Below are 21,729 nucleotides of genomic sequence, written 5' to 3' on the forward strand. Positions count from 1 at the left end.
TATGAAGACTGATGAACGATCGATACACTAGAAATACAGCTATTACTTAGACACATAATCGTATTACAAATATGTTCTTAGAATTTATTTCTCTTATCTCAATGTGCCGAAATATGTCACTGAGATTATGTCCATCGTTATATTTTAGGACATTCTCAGACACACATTACCAACTACTACAACGTACTACAATATGATGCATAATAAAACCCTCTAGATATATTTATTTTATTTTTGGGAAAAAATTCATATTTGTCGCTTTTCTACCGTGCTGCACGAATAATAGAATTAAAATTATTTTTCTGTTTCATTTATTTTATACAATAGATACATAAATTTATTAATTAATCATGATTATAATGTAACATGTATATATTGTAATAATCCATACAAATACAAAGTATCCATACAAATCGCTATGACTTTGTATACTTGCTCGATAAGAAAGTTACGTACCATTTTTCTTATTCACGACCACACAACACTCCCACCACAACCGCTCAGAGAAATAAGAAAGTACAGACAACCTTGCCTTGACTGGTTTCATTGTAAGGTAACAGCTTGTCGTAGTATGGTCTAGATCACAAATATTTATGTTAAAATAGTATTAAGATTTAAATTACTCTTAAAAAAAACGTATTTTAAGTGTTATCTTATGATCTAACAAAATGTGGTGGATCTTTTTATTAAATTATGGTGAGTACTTGTCCATATAAAAAGGAAATACGTATTTTTAACGTTTAATATCGTTAATCATCGTTAAATCTTTCTTAAAGCTTTAAAAGATGCGTTTAACGCTGTTAAGAAAATATATAAATAATCACAGTAATAGTTTAGTAAATGCTTATTCCTCTATAGTTACCATTGGCTTGTCACTGCGTCTTGCCGCATATATTTCTTCTGGCGGTCTTCACGGAGAAATTCGATTCGAAAAAGTCACAGAAACATCCGTAAGAATTCGATTTTCGCTTCAAACTACTCTTCAATATCCAGACCAACAATGGCTTTGGTCAGTTACTCAGTTTCCTGTTGATTACACACGTATAAACGATAGATGCAGTAGACAACATATCGGAGAGAGGTGTTTTTCTTGTTTGGAAAAATTTCTTTTCCATATATCGCTGTCACACGTTTTATTTAAAAATCACTACTATAAACATGTAGCATTATCGACTTAACGGAACTCGTTGGACCGCTCGATATGCCTGGAAACGAAACAGGATCAGTGGAAATTCCGAACATAAGTTTAACCGGAGAAATGGGTTTATGGGGCAAAGGTCTGATATTCCAAGACACATATTCATCCAGAACCATTTGCGCTTCGATAACGGTAACTTTTAAAATATAAAATGTAAAGTTTGTTTCGAAAATATTGCAATTCTCCGAACGTTCTTAGGTACTAGAAAAGAATGTAGAGAAATTTGCGGAAGCACGTTTTCTCGAAACTATAGCGGGAAGCGTATGGTTTCGATGGCTGGGTGGTCACGGTGGTGATAATGTTAGCGATACCATAATTTACGTAAATTTGTATCATGTTAATAACAAAAAATTGCAAGGTATAAAATACACAGAACATTATTGGAAAATTTATGTGACGGACATTTTTGACATTAGTAAAGGTACGACCTTTTTTATAAGATATATCGGATTTGCAAAACACTGATTTGCTTTCATTAAATATATTTATTTAATGTTTATCATTCAGACAAATCAAGTTGCAACATTTTACAAACTGTCTTTGATCCTGATAACGCGGGCAATGGCAAGGCGATTGGTGATATCGATGCACGTTTAGGCAAGATAAAAGTAGCTGTGGATCATCGTAACGAATATAAAACCGTATACAAAGATTCAAAGTTGTCTCTGCTACCTTCTACCGATTTACTCGGACCACATCGTCAATTATATTTAGTCATATTTCATCCGAAACACGATGATTCCATTTTACATTGCAGTAAGATTAATCATAGGAAACCTGTCCTTGCCAAGTAAGTGAAACTTATTATTACGAAAAACTTTTATCTATTTTATTTATACATGTTTATCAAATTATCTTTTCCCATATTTTTTAACTATTTAGAACTTTAATTAATTCTCACGGTATCAAAGGAGATGTATCCCTGTCTCAAGTGACTCCATTCGATCCAACATGGGTTAACGTATCATTGACACCGATCAATGATTTAGGAACGAGATTACGCTATGCTACTAAGATAAAGTCATATAATATTCATGAACTACCTCCAGATCCAATAAAAGCTTCGAATAACTTTGCCAAAGTATGCGAAACAACTAAGAAAATGTATAATCCAAGTAATATCAATATAATGGATGTACCACCAGCAGGTAAACAAGTTAAATCGTTACTTTAGTCTAGTTTGTTCGTTCAACAATGCCTAAATAATTATGTAACTCAGGGCTTGGAACTCAAGATCAATATGCTATTGGTGATCTTTCTGGGAAACTTCAAGGTCGTAAAGAAGGATCCTATCATTATGATATTTTACCAGGGAGTGCCAAACTTAATGGAATTTATTGGGATACGTACCTTCCACTCTCAGGGACACATAGTGTGATTCACAGAAGCCTTGTTCTTCACAAGTACTTATTTACGTTCACTTTTTATAATTACCGCTTTATTTTCACCCTTACTTATTAAAAACGATTACACGTTGCTCCTCAGATATAATGAAACTGATAATAAGAGCATCGTACCATGGATCTGCGGTACCTTGAATCTTTATTTACCAGATAATATTGGACAAATACCAATGGTAACTGCACAAGTAATATACAGATATCCTATTGTTGGGAAAATAATTTTCCGTCAACCTAAAAATGACCCTCAAATGGATACTACAATTATAATTGAAAATTTAGTTCATGCGGATGGTAACGCTTTAAATAATTCAGAATTACACAGGTATAATGTTTTTCAAATTTTTTCCTAGAAAAGGCCATTATATATGTGTCGATATCGTCTAATTTAATATTAAATATTTAGGTGGATGGTTCATGATAATCCACCAGGCAAAGATTATTATAACTGGACAGGCAGATGTTTAAGCGCTGGTGAACCTTATAATCCTTACAAGGTACAGTAATTAATAAAATAACACTAATATGCTTGTTTTCTATTTATAATACAATTGCTCTCTACTAAAAATTTTACTCTTAAATTTACCAGGTAGAATGGAATTCAAATCCTAGTGAATATTGTTCAATGTCAGAAGCATCATTATGTCGTGTGGGTGACCTAACAAGACATAGTACAATCGACATTGCTGGCAAAAAGCTTTATGGGAGTCTATTAACACGAAGACTCTTCACGGATACGATGTTACCTCTGTCAGGTCCCCATAGTATATTAGGTAAAAGTTTAGTGATATATGATGACCATGGACCTCGTGCAAGAGGAGAAAGACTAGCATGTTCAATGTAATTTTGTAGAAGAAACTTCATATGAAATATTTCCAATAAATTTTATTACGAACATGACTAAAATATCAATTATTCTATATAGAATTAGTGAAACATACCATCGCAAAGCAGTAGCAAGAGACTGGTTTGGAAATGGAGAAACAATTTCGCTAAGAGGAAAATTAGAATTCTTACAACAAAATGAATATGATATCACAAATATAGAACTAAATCTTGATGGTCTAGATGGGAAAATGAGTGGATATCACATACATATGGTAACAGAAATATAATAAAATTTTGTTTATGTTTTTTATTTATTTTCATGAAAGTTTACGTATTTCAGACTCCGATTGAACAAGATTTAGAATTTCCATGTGAAAGCACATCCCTGTATGGGCATTGGAATCCATTTAGTATCAATGTAAGTAACACGCTATCTGCAGGAGAAGGAACGACTGATCAATATGAAATGGGTGATCTTAGTGGAAAGTTTGGCACTTTAGAAAATAGAAAAAGATATATGAAAACTTTCAATGATACGATACTTCCTTTATTTGGACTAAACAGTATACTAGGTCGAAGTATAGTGATTCACAAAAAGCAAAAAAATTTGAGGTATCTATATTAATATTTAAATTGTATGCAGACACAAATATATATATATATATATATATATATATATATATCCTCTAACAATTCTTTCCTTTAAGATGGGCTTGTTCAACTATAGAAAGGGGATATTCGCCATCTGAGGCTATAGAATTAAGAGCAATTGCATCTTTTCATCATCCACAAGGTTTTGCATATGGCTATATAAGAATGGTATTATAAATTTAAATGATATCAAAATATAAAATATGATTTAACACTAATAATTACAGACACAACTTATTCACCATGATGGTAGTCAAAGTGAAACGGTAATTGAAATAAAATTACGACATCCTGGAAAACATGATCGTAATATTGTGAGTACATAAAATGCTTAATAAAAGCATTTAAAGAGATTTAATATATTTTGAATTATATAAAAACATATTACTGTAGACAAGAAACCACAATTGGGCGATATATGTAAATCCTGTTGGAGTAGATGCAGCTGTTCAAGTAAAGGATACTAGATGTGTAGCTGGTGGATATATATGGAATCCCTACTTTACACAGCTAGCAGATCCTTTAAATGTAATATTAATCAGAACCATATAAAGTTTCTGTCTTAACATGCCATTGTTTACTTTCATAAAAGTAATTTTATTTCACAGGATGATCTGTACAGACAAGAATGTGGTCCTGATTTGCCACTTAGATGTTATGTAGGAGATATATCAGGTCGATTGGGTCCTATCGATATAGGACTTCAAAGACAAGTTTTTACAGACTCGAATTTCCCATTAGCAGGAACAGTATCTGCAATGGGAAGATCTATCGTTATTTTTGACAAAAATTTTGGCACTGACAGATTTGCATGTGCTAACATTGAGCCTGATAACGACATTGTGAAGTATACAAATATAAGAAAACCACCTCGCTTCGTAGTGTAAGTACACATGTGGCATGTTAGTTTATCATAAATTTCACGTACAAATATCTTTACAACTTTTTTACTATAGGGCACAATTTCTAGAAGATGTAAGAAAAATTATGGGTGTTCCAGATTGGATGTTATCCATAGATACTAGAAAAACAAAGATTTTACATAGTGGAGCATGCATTCAGTTTTTAATGCATTTTAAGGGTAATCAAAAAAATATACAATTTATAGGAATTTCTTAAATATGTATAATAATGTTTTGTAATTACATATCTAGGTCCAATTGCTAGCACGTTAGAACAAGATTTTAATAAACTTATATCAACTGGACGATTAGACACACCTAGTTTGTATATTCCAGGATATGTTCCAACAAAACGAAAAGCAACATTAGGTTATCGCCAATGTGGAAATCAAGATCCAAATGATAAAAGTAATAACACATATTTTATACAAAATAAGCATACAAGTTTATTTTTTAAAATGACAAATTTTACACTGTTTTCAGGATCCAAATTTTCCCTACCAAATATATCTTCATCACAGTGTTCAAAACTTACTTTAATTGTTGCTACGTGTATTATTACTAAATTATTATAATATTAAATTAATAAATTAAATATAGTATTAAATTGAGTCTTATAAATTTAAACACCGAAAAGATTGTATATATATAATAAACATTTTATAAATTGAATATTTTATTTACACGATATGTTAACTTTACGCGGAAATATGTAAACTCGAGTGTACGATGGATATAGAGCACGTCATATTCACGTTCTATTGGTAGCTTTACATGTAGCGATCGTTGGAAACCGTCCGTCCAACGCATGGTCGTATATGTAACCGTGGTTCAACGAGACGAGGCAGTAAATACCCCACTAGAGACACTCGATTATCACTAGTCGGCAGCCAATAGTTGCAAACGCAGCAAATTTCGTTTACATTTACTGCCTCGTCTCTCGTCTTGTTGAATCATGAACATAGGAATATAGAGACCACGAACAGAAGGAAAATTTCCTCCCTGCCATGGACTGAAACCATTTCCGGGAATGCAGAATGTGGCAGCAGGGGTTGCGTTGGTGATTGGTTTACGATCGTCTAAAAATATTTATATTGCACCACGGATGAACACCGAGCAAGTATAAAATTTATAATACTCTGCATTTGTTAACATTATATAAAATTCTCATAGCCACAATATGTATTCTCTGGAAGATGGTAAGAATTTATACTGATGTTAATATGTAAAAATATCGAAATTATTAATATTTGTATTAACATTCAAAAATATGATATGCGTATTATACCTAATCTACAAACACGTTTTTTAATTTTTACCTCTTTATAGGAAAGTGCATTATTTTTCTCATTTCGTAATTTATCTGCTTAATTTATGTGTTATATAAATTATGAAATTTATTAATTAATCTTAATAGCTTTTGAAAATTATGACTAAATATATCTTTTTTTTAGATCAATATGATGATGAAGATGCAGAAGAAATTTCGTCAAAACTTTGGCAGGAAGCCTGTTGGATTGTTATTAATGCCTATTTTGATGAAAAAGGTCTTGTTAGACAACAACTTGACAGTTTTGATGAATTTATTGAAATGTCGGTTCAACGAATTGTTGAAGACTCGCCACAAATTGATTTACAAGCAGAAGCACAACATACTTCGGGCGAAATAGAAAATCCAGTTAGACACTTGTTGAAATTTGAACAAATTTATTTGTCTAAACCTACACATTGGGAAAAAGATGGAGCACCATCTCCTATGATGCCTAATGAGGCAAGACTAAGAAATTTGACATATTCTGCGCCGTTGTATGTAGATATAACTAAAACGATTGTAAAAGATGGAGAAGATCCTATTGAAACTCAACATCAAAAGACATTTATAGGAAAGATTCCAATTATGTTGAGATCAAAATATTGTTTACTTGCTGGCTTATCTGATCGTGATTTAACAGAATTGAATGAATGTCCATTAGATCCTGGAGGCTATTTTATTATTAATGGTTCAGAGAAAGTGCTGATTGCACAAGAAAAAATGGCAACAAATACAGTTTATGTCTTTAGTATGAAAGATGGTAAATATGCATATAAATCAGAAATTCGATCTTGTTTGGAACATAGTTCACGTCCTACATCTACATTGTGGATTAATATGATGGCAAAGAGCGGAGCTAGTATTAAAAAGTCTGCTATAGGTCAACGTATTATCGCAATTATCCCATACATTAAACAAGAAATTCCTATTATGATTGTATTCCGTGCACTTGGATTTGTAGCTGATCGCGATATTTTAGAACATATCATATATGATTTTGATGATCCGGAAATGATGGAAATGGTTAAACCTTCCTTAGATGAGGCATTTGTAATACAAGAACAAAACGTGGCTCTAAATTTTATTGGTACTAGAGGTGCAAGACCTGGAGTAACTAAAGAAAAACGTATTAAATATGCTAGAGAAATTTTACAAAAGGAGATGCTTCCACATGTTGGCATAAGTGATTTTTGCGAAACCAAAAAGGCTTACTTTCTTGGGTACATGGTACACCGTTTATTGTCAGCCTCTTTAGGTCGAAGAGAATTAGACGATCGAGATCATTATGGTAATAAAAGATTAGACCTAGCTGGTCCGTTATTAGCATTCTTATTTAGAGGGCTATTTAAAAATTTAATGAAAGAAGTGCGATTGTATGCACAGAAGTTTATAGATAGAGGAAAAGATTTCAACCTTGAACTTGCCATAAAAACTAAAATTATTACTGATGGCTTGAGATACTCACTTGCTACAGGAAATTGGGGAGATCAAAAGAAGGCTCATCAAGCTAGAGCTGGTGTATCACAAGTATTGAACAGGTTAACGTTTGCGTCAACGCTATCACATTTAAGAAGAGTGAATTCTCCAATTGGAAGAGATGGAAAATTGGCCAAGCCGCGTCAATTACATAATACGTTGTGGGGTATGTTATGTCCTGCAGAAACCCCTGAAGGTGCTGCAGTTGGTCTAGTAAAAAATTTAGCATTGATGGCTTATATTAGCGTTGGATCTCAACCTTCACCAATTCTTGAATTCTTAGAGGAATGGTCTATGGAAAATTTAGAAGAAATTGCACCAAGTGCAATAGCTGATGCAACAAAAATATTCGTAAATGGTTGTTGGGTTGGAATTCACAGAGACCCAGATCAATTAATGGCTACTTTACGTAAATTAAGAAGACAAATGGACATTATTGTATCAGAAGTATCTATGATAAGAGATATTAGAGATCGTGAAATCAGAATATATACAGATGCAGGAAGAATCAGTAGGCCTTTATTAATTGTTGAAGGGCAGACCTTACTATTAAAGAAAAGACATATTGACATGTTAAAAGAAAGAGATTACAATAATGATGGCTGGCAAGAATTAGTTGGTAGCGGAGTTGTTGAATATATTGATACTTTAGAAGAGGAAACTGTTATGATTGCGATGTCCCCTGAAGATTTGAGACAAGAAAAGGAATATGCATATTGTACAACATATACACATTGTGAAATTCATCCAGCAATGATTCTGGGAGTGTGTGCCTCTATTATTCCATTCCCTGATCACAATCAAAGTCCAAGAAATACTTATCAAAGTGCTATGGGTAAACAAGCTATGGGAGTATATATTACAAACTTTCATGTTCGAATGGATACTTTGGCACATGTACTATATTATCCTCATAAACCTTTAGTAACTACCAGATCTATGGAATACCTTAGGTTTCGTGAACTTCCAGCTGGAATTAACAGTATAGTTGCTATATTATGTTATACTGGTTATAATCAAGAAGACAGTGTCATTTTAAATGCTAGTGCTGTTGAGAGAGGTTTCTTTAGATCTGTATTCTATAGATCCTATAAAGATTCAGAATCCAAGAGAATTGGAGATCAAGAAGAGCAATTTGAAAAACCTACACGCCAAACTTGTCAAGGGATGCGTAATGCTATTTATGATAAATTAGATGATGATGGAATTATTGCTCCTGGAATTCGCGTATCCGGAGATGATGTAGTTATAGGTAAAACTATCACTCTTCCAGAAGCAGACGATGAGGTATGTAATCATATAGGAATTATATTAATCAAATTTATTTATATCTCCTCATATCCTATTAATATTTACAGTTAGATAGTACGACAAAACGTTTTACAAAACGAGATGCATCAACCTTTTTACGTAATAGTGAAACTGGGATAGTAGATCAAGTAATGTTAACTTTGAACAGTGAAGGATATAAATTTTGTAAAATACGGGTACGCAGCGTTCGTATTCCACAAATTGGTGATAAATTTGCTTCTCGACATGGACAAAAAGGTACCTGCGGAATTCAATACAGACAGGAAGATATGCCATTTTCATGTGAAGGTCTCACACCAGACATTATAATTAATCCTCATGCTATCCCATCGCGTATGACTATTGGTCACTTAATTGAGTGTATACAGGGGAAGGTGTCTGCTAATAAAGGTATCTATTTGCTTTTATTCTTATCAACATAAGTATTATATAAAATGAGTAGTATATTCAATAAGTTAATTATAATATATCTTTTTGTAGGTGAAATTGGCGATGCTACTCCATTTAACGACGCTGTAAATGTACAGAAAATTTCTACACTTTTACAAGAATATGGTTATCAACTGAGAGGAAATGAAGTCATGTATAATGGTCATACTGGTCGCAAGATAAATGCTCAAGTCTTTTTAGGGCCAACTTATTATCAACGTTTGAAACATATGGTGGATGATAAAATTCATAGTAGAGCTCGGGGACCTGTACAAATTTTAGTTAGACAGCCTATGGAAGGAAGAGCAAGGTAAATTATATGTACTTCTTTTGTTCTTCATATTTATTTATTCATATTAATATTCATATGTTGATATGTAATGTTCAGAGATGGAGGTTTACGATTTGGTGAAATGGAACGTGATTGTCAAATTTCCCATGGAGCTGCACAATTTCTAAGAGAACGTTTATTCGAAGTATCGGATCCATATCGTATACATATATGTAACTTTTGTGGTTTAATCGCAATAGCCAATTTGAGGAATAATACATTTGAATGCAAAGGATGTAAAAACAAAACGCAAATTTCTCAAATTAGGCTACCATATGCGGCAAAATTACTTTTCCAAGAACTTATGGCTATGAATATTGCACCTCGATTAATGGTCGCATAAACATTGGCATACCTAATGTTTCCTATTAGACAATAGGAGTGTGCGAAATCTCAAAATATCGATTCGGAATGGGTCGGGAAAATTCAGGCAGACTCGGGCAAATCGACAATTTGAAATCGAATCGGATTGGCAGTAAACAAATACTTCTGTTTTCGCTTAATAGTTTGATCTCCAATTCTCGAACTGATCATACCTGAATTTTTCTAACCCATCCTGAAGTTTTAGTTGCTTGCACACCTCTTAGCCATACACTTTAACATCATAATCAAGATGTAATGATATAAGACATACTTAATTTCAAACTATTTCTAATAAATATCAAACGTATCTTTTATTGTCAGTAATTTTGTATACTTTGCTAAAATATTTAGGATTACGTAAAACGTCAATATATGGACTTAATAAAAACTTTAATAAATAAAACTAATATTCCTTATATCACATGTCACAATGAATCGTAAAAGATATGATTTAGCTATTATATTGTTTTACTGCTTACTTTTTCTACCCATTTATTCCAATATAGTTATATTATTATTATTATTATTATTATTATTATTATTATTATTATTATTATTATTATTATTATTCATTGCTGTTACTAGATAAAATATGTTATGTAACGAAGATAACTTTAAAAATACAATCATGTACTAAAATATTAGTTTTATATTTAAATTGACTGTATAAGACATACATCTAAAATACAAAATCGTGCTCTGCATACTGGACAAGTACATTTAGAAGATAACCATGTTTCAGGTGCATTTTCATCTTGCCTTGATGCAAACCTATAACAAATATTTTTAATAATATACCTACATTAAATATACATTATATATATATATATATATATCACATACTAACCATTTTGCTATACATTCTATGCACCACATTGGACGACAGTAACATACCATGCAGTCTTCAGGATTTCCACTTCCTATACCACTACTACATTGTTTATGTAATTTTACATTTGATAAAGCTTGCATACATCCAATACATTGACTTAATTCCTTCAAACATTTTTATAGTATAATTAGGTTTTATTTATTCAAATAAAATATTAAATTTGTAAAAAAAATAAATAAAATACACATACCTCTGCATATCCATAATGTGGATTTTCTTGTACATGTTCTTTAAAATTATCAATGAATTTATCAAGTAAAGTTTTATGAAATGTAATGTTTTGTAATATAGTGATAGGACGAGAGACTTTGTCTTGCAGATTTTTAAAATCAAATACATTTAATCGTATGTCAAAAGGCTGTGATCCTGATCTAGTAGGTTTTACCTATACATCAATGGAACTTCAGTTAATGAGAGATAAAGTTTTAATAAAAAATCAAAAATTCCTAAGGTAAACACTAATTTAGAATAATAAAATATACCTCAATATTAATAAACTGAACTTCTCCTCTTGTCACAGGTGACATTTCATGAGTGTCACTTCTGTTAACTATTAAAGCTGTATCACTCTGATGGGCAACCATTATTGTGTAAGGTAGAACTTTAATTATCCAATTATCAGTAGCTATTACACATGTTATACTATTTGTAGTAAGTATTATCTTATCTATTCTAAAATAAAATATTAATGATTGAATCATCTTCAGGAGTAATATATTACAAGAATAATCTTCTCAGTTTAATATATAACCTTTGATATTCTACATTAATATCAGAAGCTACTGTAGTCCATGGTATACTGTTATTATTGTTATTGCTGTTACAATAAACTGCAAGATTTTTTGCTATAGGATGCTTGCTCCAATTATTCATTGACCATATTAAAATTTTAGATAAAGTATATAGTGGTATCAATATAGAACAAGTAACAAATATTGACCATAAATTGACATCACTTAATAATACATTGACAGCGTCTATGTGTCCAAATAGAACTAAACCAAACGCATAACCTAATTAAAAGAAAAACTTATTTTAACAAATAGTACAACATTTAGAATAAGAGAAAAATAAATATATTTACCAAACGGGAGCATAGAATATATAAGTAACGTAATGACACTTTTTCTTATGTGATATTGCACAAAAAATTCATTTTCACTGCCTAACAAATTCGAAAATATATCTTTTATGGTTAGACCGGCTGACACAAATTCTGTAGGTGGATATACGATACATCCTGACATTAAAATATAAAACAAAGTATAAAACAAAAAGGCAGACATTTTTTACAAAATATGTTTCCAATTATATATTTTCACTTTTTTGCTTGATGTTTACAGACTCTTACATATATGTATATATTTGATATTTAATGATTAAATACTTTACTTCATCAACAATATTTAAAGAGCAATTACAGGTTAGATTTAACTATTATGACGAATCCTTATGAAAATTGTTATTTTTCAGAACAACTTAAATCTTTATGAATATTTGTTATTACATAAGCATTACTGTAATATTTTACATATCCACCTTATAATTTACATCTCAAGAATGATCTTTTAAAGCTGTATTATAACAAATAAAACAAAAATAATTCTTTCTTAAAATATATACGTAATATGTGAAAATCAGCCTATAATTAGTTCTAGATACAGATATACATGTATATAGTCAATAGTTTATGACTATGACAATTCATAGGTTGTCTTTTATTGTTATGGGAAGTGTGTACAAATATCCGTAAGCTTGTTCTCTTATAATTATGTTTACAGTTATCAAATAATCATAATATATGGCATATAACATTAAAACAATATGATAAATAAAATTCCTTTCATAGTCGTAAGTATTTAACGTTTACATATAAATTCATGTCTATATTTTACATAAAATCATTCTATTATGTGTTGTCATTTTTATATTAAAATATTGTAAATTATGAATGAAAATTATATGTTTAGTTTTACAAGAATTTTGCTTGAAATTTTGAATTCTGCTCAAATATATAATAATTGTATCAATGTTTTATATATTTTCAATGTTTATACTTAAAATATTTGCTTTTATAATTTTATAATTTTTATAATTTATAAACGTTAATTTGTTAAGTTACTAATTTCGATTTTCTTATTAATTAAAATTGATATTCTTTAGGTAAAAACCTGCCTTTTTTAAAATGAGAGCTATTTTATTGTTCTTATTTTTAATTCAAACAAGAGGAGAAACAATCCAGACATGTCCAAAATATTGCACATGTAAACTTGGTGCACAAGCAGAATGGCTACGTATTAAATGTAGTAATGAATTGCAGAACATTAGGGATATCAATCTTGATAGTGTCAGCGTGGAATTAGTCCAATTGTAAGATTATAATACCAATTGTACTATTATCAATTATTCTATAGCACACGGAGCAATACTTACTTTTAGTTGTAATATTTTTATTATACTTAATGTATTTCAGAGATTTGAGCAAGAATGATATTTATACTATTGAAGATAATATATTTAAGAATTTGACAAATTTGAAACGTTTGAACTTATCGCAAAATGATATAACTTTTATTGGTGAAAATTCTTTTGATGGTCTTGGAAATTTAGAGAGATTGTAAGAATATTAATATATTTGTTATTATTATGAATCATACATTATTTATTATTGAATATATTAATGCTACAAATATATTCAATTTTTATTCAGGGATTTAAGTAAAAATCAAATTTCAACTATAGATGCTCATACGTTTAGCAAGTTGTCAAATTTGAAAAGGCTGTAAGTTTACAGATTTTGTAAAATATATTGATGTATATTTTTATGTATATTCTTTTATCTTACATATTATTTACTTCATTATTAGTGATTTGTCTGGCAACAACATAAGTGTGGTGAAACCATCATTATTTCATAATTTACTGGCTTTAGAGCGCTTGTAAGTGAGTCTCTAGTTTCAATTTTTATTTACTCTCTTTATATTTGTTTTACCGGTTATGTATGTGCGTGCGTGCGTGCATACATGCGTACACATATATACGTATAATTATAGTCATGAGTATTAAAAAAAAAAAAAAAAAAAAAACACTGATCTATAAAAATATATTATAGGAAATTAAACGAAAATAAATTAACAACTTTAATGGAAGGTACTTTTTATGGTCTGAAATCTTTAAAACAGTTGTAAGTAAGTTAAATATAATATATGAATTCATATAAATTGAACAAAGTTACTCAAATTTTAATTTATATTTCAGAGATTTATCTAACAATCCATGGAGATGTGACTGTGAATTATACTGGTTTAGTAATTGGATTCATAACAGTTCTATTAAATTAAAGTAATATATTTTTTAAATATAAAAATAGAGATTTAGCAATTATATAGGGTATAATGTGTATCATAGTGTAATAAGCCTTTGAAATATTTCAGTCCTGCCCCAAAATGTGTATCACCTGCAAATATCAAAGGTGAATTTGTGAAAAAATTGAAGTATTCAGAAAATATTCAATGTCAGTGGTTAGCTCCCACAATTGAACTTCGGCCAGTTCATAATCAAGTAGTATTTGCTGGAGATTCTATAACTTTAAAATGCAGAGCACCTAGTATAACAGAAGATAGAAATGCAAGACTAAGTTGGTTATGGTATCCTAATACTACTTCTGAAACTGTAGATTTAAATACATTTCTAGATCCACAAAAAAGTTTATCTAATATTAAAGTGGATAACAGATATCTTGCAGATAGTGGCATTGTGGACAGGTATTTTAACATTTAATACATGTAGTGTAAATCGAAGCATTTATATATATGCATAGTAAAATTATAATTTTTATAGTTCTCTTAGTATTGTTCCTGTTAAAGAAGAACACAATGGCCAATGGAACTGTTTGTTAGTTTCTGTAAATGGTAATAGAACAAAAGCAATCAGTGTAATAGTTATCTCTGAAGAAACTCGTTACTGTCCTCTAGCAGGTAAAATAAAATGTATACTTCAAATTTTAATATAATTCTAATAAATTATTATGTTACAGTAACTAAAAATAATAAAGGTATTTATACATGGCCAAAAACTATAGTAGGATGGAGGGCAGAATTACCATGCGAAGGCAACCACTTATCAGGTTTAATGCAAATGCCTTTAAAAGCTTCTTATCAATGTAATATTACGGGATATTGGGAGAATTTAAACACAGAATTATGTCCTTACATATCACATATAACAAAAAGTTTAGAACAATTTTCTAAAGTTAATCTTTCACTTACAAGGATCAGTTTATTAGAAAGTGCGAAGAAATTCAAAAATTATACAGGAAATACCATAAAAATAACCGATCCTATTGAAATTGATTTCATAACTCAAACTATAGAAAATTACCTAAATTTTGTAACTGAAGAAAAAGAACTTGGTTCTATATTAATTGATGTCATTAGTACTCTGATTAATGTACCAAAGAATATTTTAAAAAAGGCTGAAATTTCCTTTAAATCTTGCACACGACTAATAAAAGCTGTAGAAAAGATTATACAGTTTACTCCATCTATACAATTTTACAAGAAAAACATGGCACTAGAAGAATTCAGAGTGAAACGTGATAGTTTTACAGGATTAATATGTACATGGTATTCCAATAATAATCCAGAAATACGATTTTTACAATGTACAACAAACAATAGAACATCCCCGATTAATATAAAAGATAGAATAATTGAAGCATCAATACATCTACCTGCATCTTTATTACAATATTCACAAGAAGTTACTGCTCATCAATTAATGATTTCTGTATATAGCAATAGTAGATTGTTTCCTAAAATAATTAACAATGATAATATGGATATTCCATCATGTGTTATTGGAAGCAAGTTATGTATGTAATTAAAACTAACACCAAAAATACTTATATAAAACGTAAAAATAATATAATAATATGAATCATTTTTCAGATGGAATGTCAATACAAAATTTAACTGAGCCTGTATACATTATGTTAAAGGCACCTTTGTACTACTACGCCGGAAAAAAATTATTACCCGTAGTTTGGGATGAAACATTAAATAAATCAGGAGGCTGGACAAGTGATGGTTGCTATTTAAGAAATGTATTAAACAACTTAATAGTATTTCATTGCAATAGATTGGGATATTATGGCCTTTTACAAGATACTTCTACATTTGATTACAATGGTAACAGGTACGTATTTAATAAATTTTTATATTTATGAATTAATTTGTAATACTTCTATTTGCAGCATAAGCGGCGCCAAATTTAGGTATTCAAATCCAGCAATATATATTGGAAGTATTGCAACAGTAACATGTTTAGTTATTATGTCTGTTACATACATTATCTGTTACACATCAATTGCTATGCCTAAAAAAGCAAAACATTGTGTTATTAATACTTGGTTTGCTATGGCATTATTATCATTTTTTTATAGTATTGGTATTTACCAAACAGAAAACATACCAATTTGTCAAGGTGTTGGTCTTATTCTGCATTACTTGTCTTTATGTTGTTTATTATGGATGGCAGTATTTGCAAGGTATATAATCAATCTTTACATTTTATAAAAACTATACAATGAACAAATATTAAAAGGTTAATTTGTTTACAGCAATATGTATAAAAAATTATCTAAATCAGATCTCGAAGATATTCCAGATAATGAACTTCAAGATCCACCAATACCAAAACCATTATTAGGACTGTATCTAGTTGGCTGGGGTATAGCTATGATCATTTGTGGTATATCTGGCGCAATAAATTTACGAGAATACGCTGGATATTCATATTGTTTTCTCACAACTGCTCCTGCTCTTGTTGCATTGTTTGTTCCAGCTGGATTTCTAATTGTATATTTATCTATCTTTCATTTACTCATTAAATGTTCAATTCAAAATGTTGATATGAATACTCAGTTGTCTGAAGGTACACAAGCAACGGAAAATATGGATTTAGAATTATTGGAACCAAATACAAATCTTTCTGTAGGCAGGAATAGTGCACGCAGTGCACAGACTGTTTTATCCGATATTGACGACTCAGAACATTCTCAAATAACTCAACTGAAGGGTCAAATTATTATTTTAATTTTATATTTAATATCATGGATTACTGCAGCAGCAGCTATAACAAAGCCATTAAGTGCATACATTTCGTTTGATGAAACTATATTTGCTACTTTATATTCCCTTTTTTCTAGTTCACTTGGAATTTTCATCCTCTTTTTTTATGGGATTGCACGAAATGATGTTAGGTCACAATGGTTAAAAATGGGTTGCTGGTTTCAAAAACGAAAGAATCAATGTTGTCGAACAAGAAGTATCTCTGATGCAAATCCTGTAATAGCAACGCAATCATTAGTACAAAATTTGGTACCTCCAGTGTCTAATTCTCAGGCTACTCAAGTTACATCTGATTCGAATTCCATTGGTTCATCCAGATACACCAATAGGTCGCAAACTTATAATGCGTTTAAAGTTACAGATATTATAACCAGTCAAGAAGTTTCACCTGTTGGTAGAAAAATGACGAATGTGAACTTAGTTGTATTACATCGACAGCAATACAGATCTGATAATTCTGTAACAACATATATTGAACCAACTTGCGTTGAAATGTTTTATAATCCTCATCAAAGTGGAGTTGCTAGAAAATTTTTTAGAAAACAACGTCGTCATACTAAAAATAATAATCTTGGTCCTCGAAAACAAGGTGATGGAGGTGCTATGAGTGATGCTGGTAGTTGCATTTCTGTACCACGATCTACTACAAAATTAGATAGTAATATAGACCAAACCATCTTAAGTAGCAGTGCAAAAGTAAATAATACGAATATCCATGTTGAGTTAAATCCAATAAATGACATTAAAAACGTTAATATACTCTCAGATAGCGGTGGTAGTATCTCAGAGGAAAGAAATGTCCCAGTGCGATTTGTTATTGGTCAAGAAGGTCTTTTTGGAAATGTAAGAAAAGTTAATAATAACTGTAGATTACACGATTCTTTAAACACAGTATCAAACTCTGCGAGGAATAATTACCAAAAAGTAGAATTACTGAGTATAACTTTACATGACTCAGACATGGACATCAAAACTGATGAAGAAAAACATCTGCAAAGTGTTTCACAACAATGTAGTTTAGAATATAGCTCGGAAATAGAATCTATTACTCAGATGACTAGTGAAAAAAGCGACCATAATTTACCAGAAGTTTATGAAACTGTAGATACCATTATGGACCCAACATGGTTAAAAAAAGACTGTCAAAGTATGAATGAATTTCATGGAGTAGAAGAACGGCGGTCTAATGCCACTTCAAAATGGTTAACTCATTCTAATAGCATGCACTGTCTTCCAATAGAGACTGTGAAACCATTAAGAAATAATTTTTGTAATTCATTAAATGACATCACATCTCTCACCAGTTTAAAAAAATGTGAATATCTGAAATCATTTACAGGCTTACAAAATATTACAAATTCAAATTTATGTGATAAAAGTCGCCTATCTCAAAAATCATTTAGCAAATTAGAATCACCTTTCCCTAAAGTAAATAGTGAAGTTAAAGATAATTTACATAAATTAATGCAGACTACATATATTACTTCTACAAGAAATACTGATTGTGCCTCTAATGTGTGCACTGATGAATTGAGATCTAAACAAAAATTAATCAGTTCTATGATTGATATGACATCACTTATGCACAATTCTTGTAATATTGTAAAAAATTTAGATTCAAACAATGAAGTAGAGAGCTTAAACAGACAACAAAATATACAGAATATTGAAACTAGTAAAACACACTTAAATAATCCGAATACTTATCCACAAATAGTAAAAAAAGAAACAAGTGTTTAATCTAGTTTTGCTTATATAAAACACGTAACATATTTATATCATATAGGAATTTCGTCTAACAGAGTAAAATAATTTTTTGCTAATATTTACATTTTCATAATATTCAAAGAAATACTTATCTTACTCTGCTTTATTAATTTATCTACAAAACATAGTTCCTATACATAAAAATATTTTACAAAAATGTTTCATCTGTTTCTACATCTCTACTAATCTTTTTACTTTTAAATGTCGGATATCTTTGATTCATTTTTATTCGTGTATATATATATACACACACGAAACATTCATTAAATTGTTTGTTGGATATGTATTTATTCAGAGAAAATTGTACATAATTAATACAAACAACTCCATATTTTTATGAATTTTAAAATACTCTTTCTTTTTTTGCTTTGTATATATATTGTTCTGTAAAAAGAGTGATCAAGAATTACACAACAGAAATCATTACATCTATTGAAATCTGCTTCCTTCATATATCATTTAGGTTTAAAGAATATTTTATATTTAATTTAATTGAATTTCTACCAATGATTTTTTGTACAATAAATTTTTGTTATTATTTTTATGATTACGTATGTAATTTATAATATATACTCTAAGACTGAATATTTTACTAAATAAATTTGAGAATACATCAAATTTGTCATCATTTGTCTTTTTATACATCTAAAATAATTTGAGAAGATCCATATTATTATATTTAAGGTATACAATGTATACTGACTGTATAGAGTTGTAATGTATGAAAATATTACTTTCATATAAAGTATATCAAAATAATAGGTACAATTTTTATACATAATTTATAGTTTATACAATATTTAATTCTTTAAATATAAAGTTTATATATATGTAACTCTTTTCTTATACTAAATATATTTAAATGGTTCAAAAATATAGCCTTATTCTATATTTTAATTTGCATTTTTTTCATTAACATTCCACTTGCACAAAATTGTACAAAATACTTGTAAACAAAATAGGAAAAAGATAATTAACTGCAGCATTCAAAATTATTGCTACAAATTGCAGCTTTAAGTTAAGAAATGATAGTTTCATTAAAGGATATTGTTTATATTAGTTCAACCATTCCTTAGGGTTTCTCAATACATCAACAAGTTCTGCTTCTTTTGAACCAGGTTTTGGTTCATGCATATATTGCCAGTTTGCAGACAAAGGCAAAGACATTAATATACTTTCATATCTTGCACCAGGTGTATATAAACCAAATTTTGTACCACGATCGTATATTAAGTTAAATTCAACATATCTTCCTCTACGTAATAATTGCCATTGTCTTTCACTATATCCATATCCATCATCTTTATGTTTGTCAACTAATGGAATGTAAGAAGGAATAACAGCTTCTGCACAAGATTTTACGAATTGAAATGCTTCTTCTTGGCTAGGAGTATCAATGTCATCAAAAAAGATACCACCTACTCCTCTACGTTCTCCTCTATGTGTAATAAAAAAATAATCATCACACCATTTTTTGTATTTTGAATAATATGAAGGATCATATTGATCACATGCGGCTTTTAAAGTACTATGAAAATGTTTTACATCATCCTCATTTAAGTAATAAGGTGTAAGATCTGTGCCACCTCCAAACCACCACTGAATTGAACCATCTGAATTTTCTACTTCAAAGTAACGATAGTTAAAATGTATTGTTGGAACCATGGGATTTCGCGGATGAATTACAGCACTTACACCAGCTGCAAAGAATGGTACAGATCCCTCTCCCATTTTTTTCCCACGTGCTCTCATTTGTTGCACTGCACCCGGTGGTAACATACCAGTAACGACAGATACATTTACTCCAGCTTTTTCAAAAACAACTCCATCTTGCAAAACACAAGTAATTCCTCCACCACCTTCCTTCCTAATCCATCTGTCAACTTTAAAAGAATGGCCTGGTTCTTCTAAGGATTCCAAAGCTTTACAAAAGTCTGCTTGAGTTTTCATCACTAACAGTTCCATTTTTGTTTTCATATCATCCTTCTTCTTTAATTTCTTTATGTCAGTAATAGGTTGTGCCATAAATTTTTTAATATCCAACTCATTTTGTGCTGCGAATATTGTGATTCCTGAAGTACTATAAACCAAAATACTTGTGAATATACCAAAACCAATGTACTTGATGTTTTTGGCCTTATATTGGATTGTATAATGTGTATGAAAAAAATGACGTAAAGAAATCCAATTTTTTATTAATGTTCGTGGAATCATAGTTATCTGTAATTAATAAATTAGAATATTTTTAATTGCATGTTAACAAATTAGCAACTGAGAAAGTTAAGTTATGCTTTTTATTGAAGAATATATCATTCAGAAAATATTAAAATAAAGTGTGCAAATTTTACAATACAGTAAATAAAAGAATTTATTTTCGGTTTTATTTTAAACAAATTTGACATTACTATAAATGATGGATATTGATTATCGGATTTTGATAATTTATTATTAATCATAAATGAAGTAAAAGATTAAATCATAAAGTATTATAAAATGTAATAATATCATTACTTACAGTTTTTCAGGCTTGAAGAATAACAGATGTGTCTCTTATCGAATTACAAAACAGCAAATATATAATTATGCTGTGTGAAAACGGGAAATAAATTATTTTTTGAATAATGTTATAAATGTTGATAATAACATAATCATCTATATAGCAAGGTGTCTTAAAGTAATTTTCAAACCTAATAAACAGTTATAAATAGCGTATGCATCAAAAAAGAGAAATGTGTATC

The 21,729-nt window shown here is 29.8% G+C and overlaps 5 protein-coding genes across 7 annotated transcripts; 3 read left to right on the forward strand and 2 right to left on the reverse strand.

Annotated features, from left to right (window-relative positions):
* Positions 1 to 862: 862 nt before the first annotated feature.
* Positions 863 to 5,554, forward strand: LOC132912085 (uncharacterized). Its single transcript, XM_060969191.1, has 17 exons — positions 863 to 1,330; positions 1,397 to 1,619; positions 1,706 to 1,988; positions 2,081 to 2,346; positions 2,418 to 2,601; positions 2,684 to 2,923; positions 3,005 to 3,095; positions 3,188 to 3,438; positions 3,524 to 3,698; positions 3,767 to 4,038; positions 4,134 to 4,245; positions 4,305 to 4,391; positions 4,471 to 4,605; positions 4,686 to 4,960; positions 5,034 to 5,158; positions 5,232 to 5,387; positions 5,463 to 5,554. The coding sequence occupies exons 1-17, from the start codon at positions 1,202 to 1,204 to the stop codon at positions 5,552 to 5,554; spliced, it is 3,096 nt and encodes a 1,031-aa protein (XP_060825174.1). The 5' UTR covers positions 863 to 1,201.
* A 443-nt stretch (positions 5,555 to 5,997) lies between these two features.
* LOC132911938 (DNA-directed RNA polymerase II subunit RPB2) lies at positions 5,998 to 10,515 on the forward strand. The gene is made up of 5 exons (XM_060968987.1): positions 5,998 to 6,178; positions 6,434 to 9,054; positions 9,126 to 9,468; positions 9,559 to 9,817; positions 9,896 to 10,515. Exons 1-5 carry the CDS (start codon positions 6,160 to 6,162, stop codon positions 10,179 to 10,181), a joined length of 3,528 nt encoding a protein of 1,175 aa, XP_060824970.1. The 5' UTR covers positions 5,998 to 6,159; the 3' UTR covers positions 10,182 to 10,515.
* A 320-nt stretch (positions 10,516 to 10,835) lies between these two features.
* LOC132911945 (E3 ubiquitin-protein ligase TM129) lies at positions 10,836 to 12,533 on the reverse strand. The gene is made up of 6 exons (XM_060968999.1): positions 12,178 to 12,533; positions 11,845 to 12,106; positions 11,576 to 11,765; positions 11,284 to 11,478; positions 11,049 to 11,197; positions 10,836 to 10,972 (listed from the first exon to the last, which is right to left on the reverse strand). Exons 1-6 carry the CDS (start codon positions 12,377 to 12,379, stop codon positions 10,855 to 10,857), a joined length of 1,116 nt encoding a protein of 371 aa, XP_060824982.1. The 5' UTR covers positions 12,380 to 12,533; the 3' UTR covers positions 10,836 to 10,854.
* Positions 12,534 to 12,730: 197 nt separating this feature from the next.
* Positions 12,731 to 19,689, forward strand: LOC132911937 (adhesion G protein-coupled receptor A3). Of its 3 annotated transcripts, XM_060968986.1 has the most exons (14): positions 12,731 to 12,944; positions 13,257 to 13,463; positions 13,567 to 13,710; positions 13,804 to 13,875; positions 13,961 to 14,032; positions 14,206 to 14,277; positions 14,352 to 14,435; positions 14,528 to 14,857; positions 14,934 to 15,070; positions 15,130 to 15,966; positions 16,043 to 16,289; positions 16,348 to 16,641; positions 16,714 to 17,920; positions 17,991 to 18,198. In XM_060968986.1, exons 2-14 carry the CDS (start codon positions 13,279 to 13,281, stop codon positions 18,069 to 18,071), a joined length of 3,762 nt encoding a protein of 1,253 aa, XP_060824969.1. In that variant the 5' UTR covers positions 12,731 to 12,944; positions 13,257 to 13,278; the 3' UTR covers positions 18,072 to 18,198. The 3 variants fall into 3 exon arrangements, with proteins under 3 accessions (XP_060824969.1, XP_060824967.1, XP_060824968.1); XM_060968984.1 differs by having other exon boundaries at positions 12,732 to 12,944; positions 16,714 to 19,689; XM_060968985.1 differs by lacking the exons at positions 12,731 to 12,944; positions 13,257 to 13,463; positions 13,567 to 13,710; positions 13,804 to 13,875 and having other exon boundaries at positions 13,961 to 14,036; positions 16,714 to 19,689.
* Positions 19,260 to 21,645, reverse strand: LOC132911944 (oxygen-dependent coproporphyrinogen-III oxidase). The gene is made up of 2 exons (XM_060968998.1): positions 21,507 to 21,645; positions 19,260 to 21,211 (listed from the first exon to the last, which is right to left on the reverse strand). Exon 2 carries the CDS (start codon positions 21,203 to 21,205, stop codon positions 20,048 to 20,050), a length of 1,158 nt encoding a protein of 385 aa, XP_060824981.1. The 5' UTR covers positions 21,206 to 21,211; positions 21,507 to 21,645; the 3' UTR covers positions 19,260 to 20,047.
* Positions 21,646 to 21,729: the final 84 nt, after the last annotated feature.

Source organism: Bombus pascuorum, chromosome 11 (assembly GCF_905332965.1).
Source record: "Bombus pascuorum chromosome 11, iyBomPasc1.1, whole genome shotgun sequence".
NCBI classification, from domain to species: Eukaryota; Metazoa; Arthropoda; class Insecta; order Hymenoptera; family Apidae; genus Bombus; species Bombus pascuorum.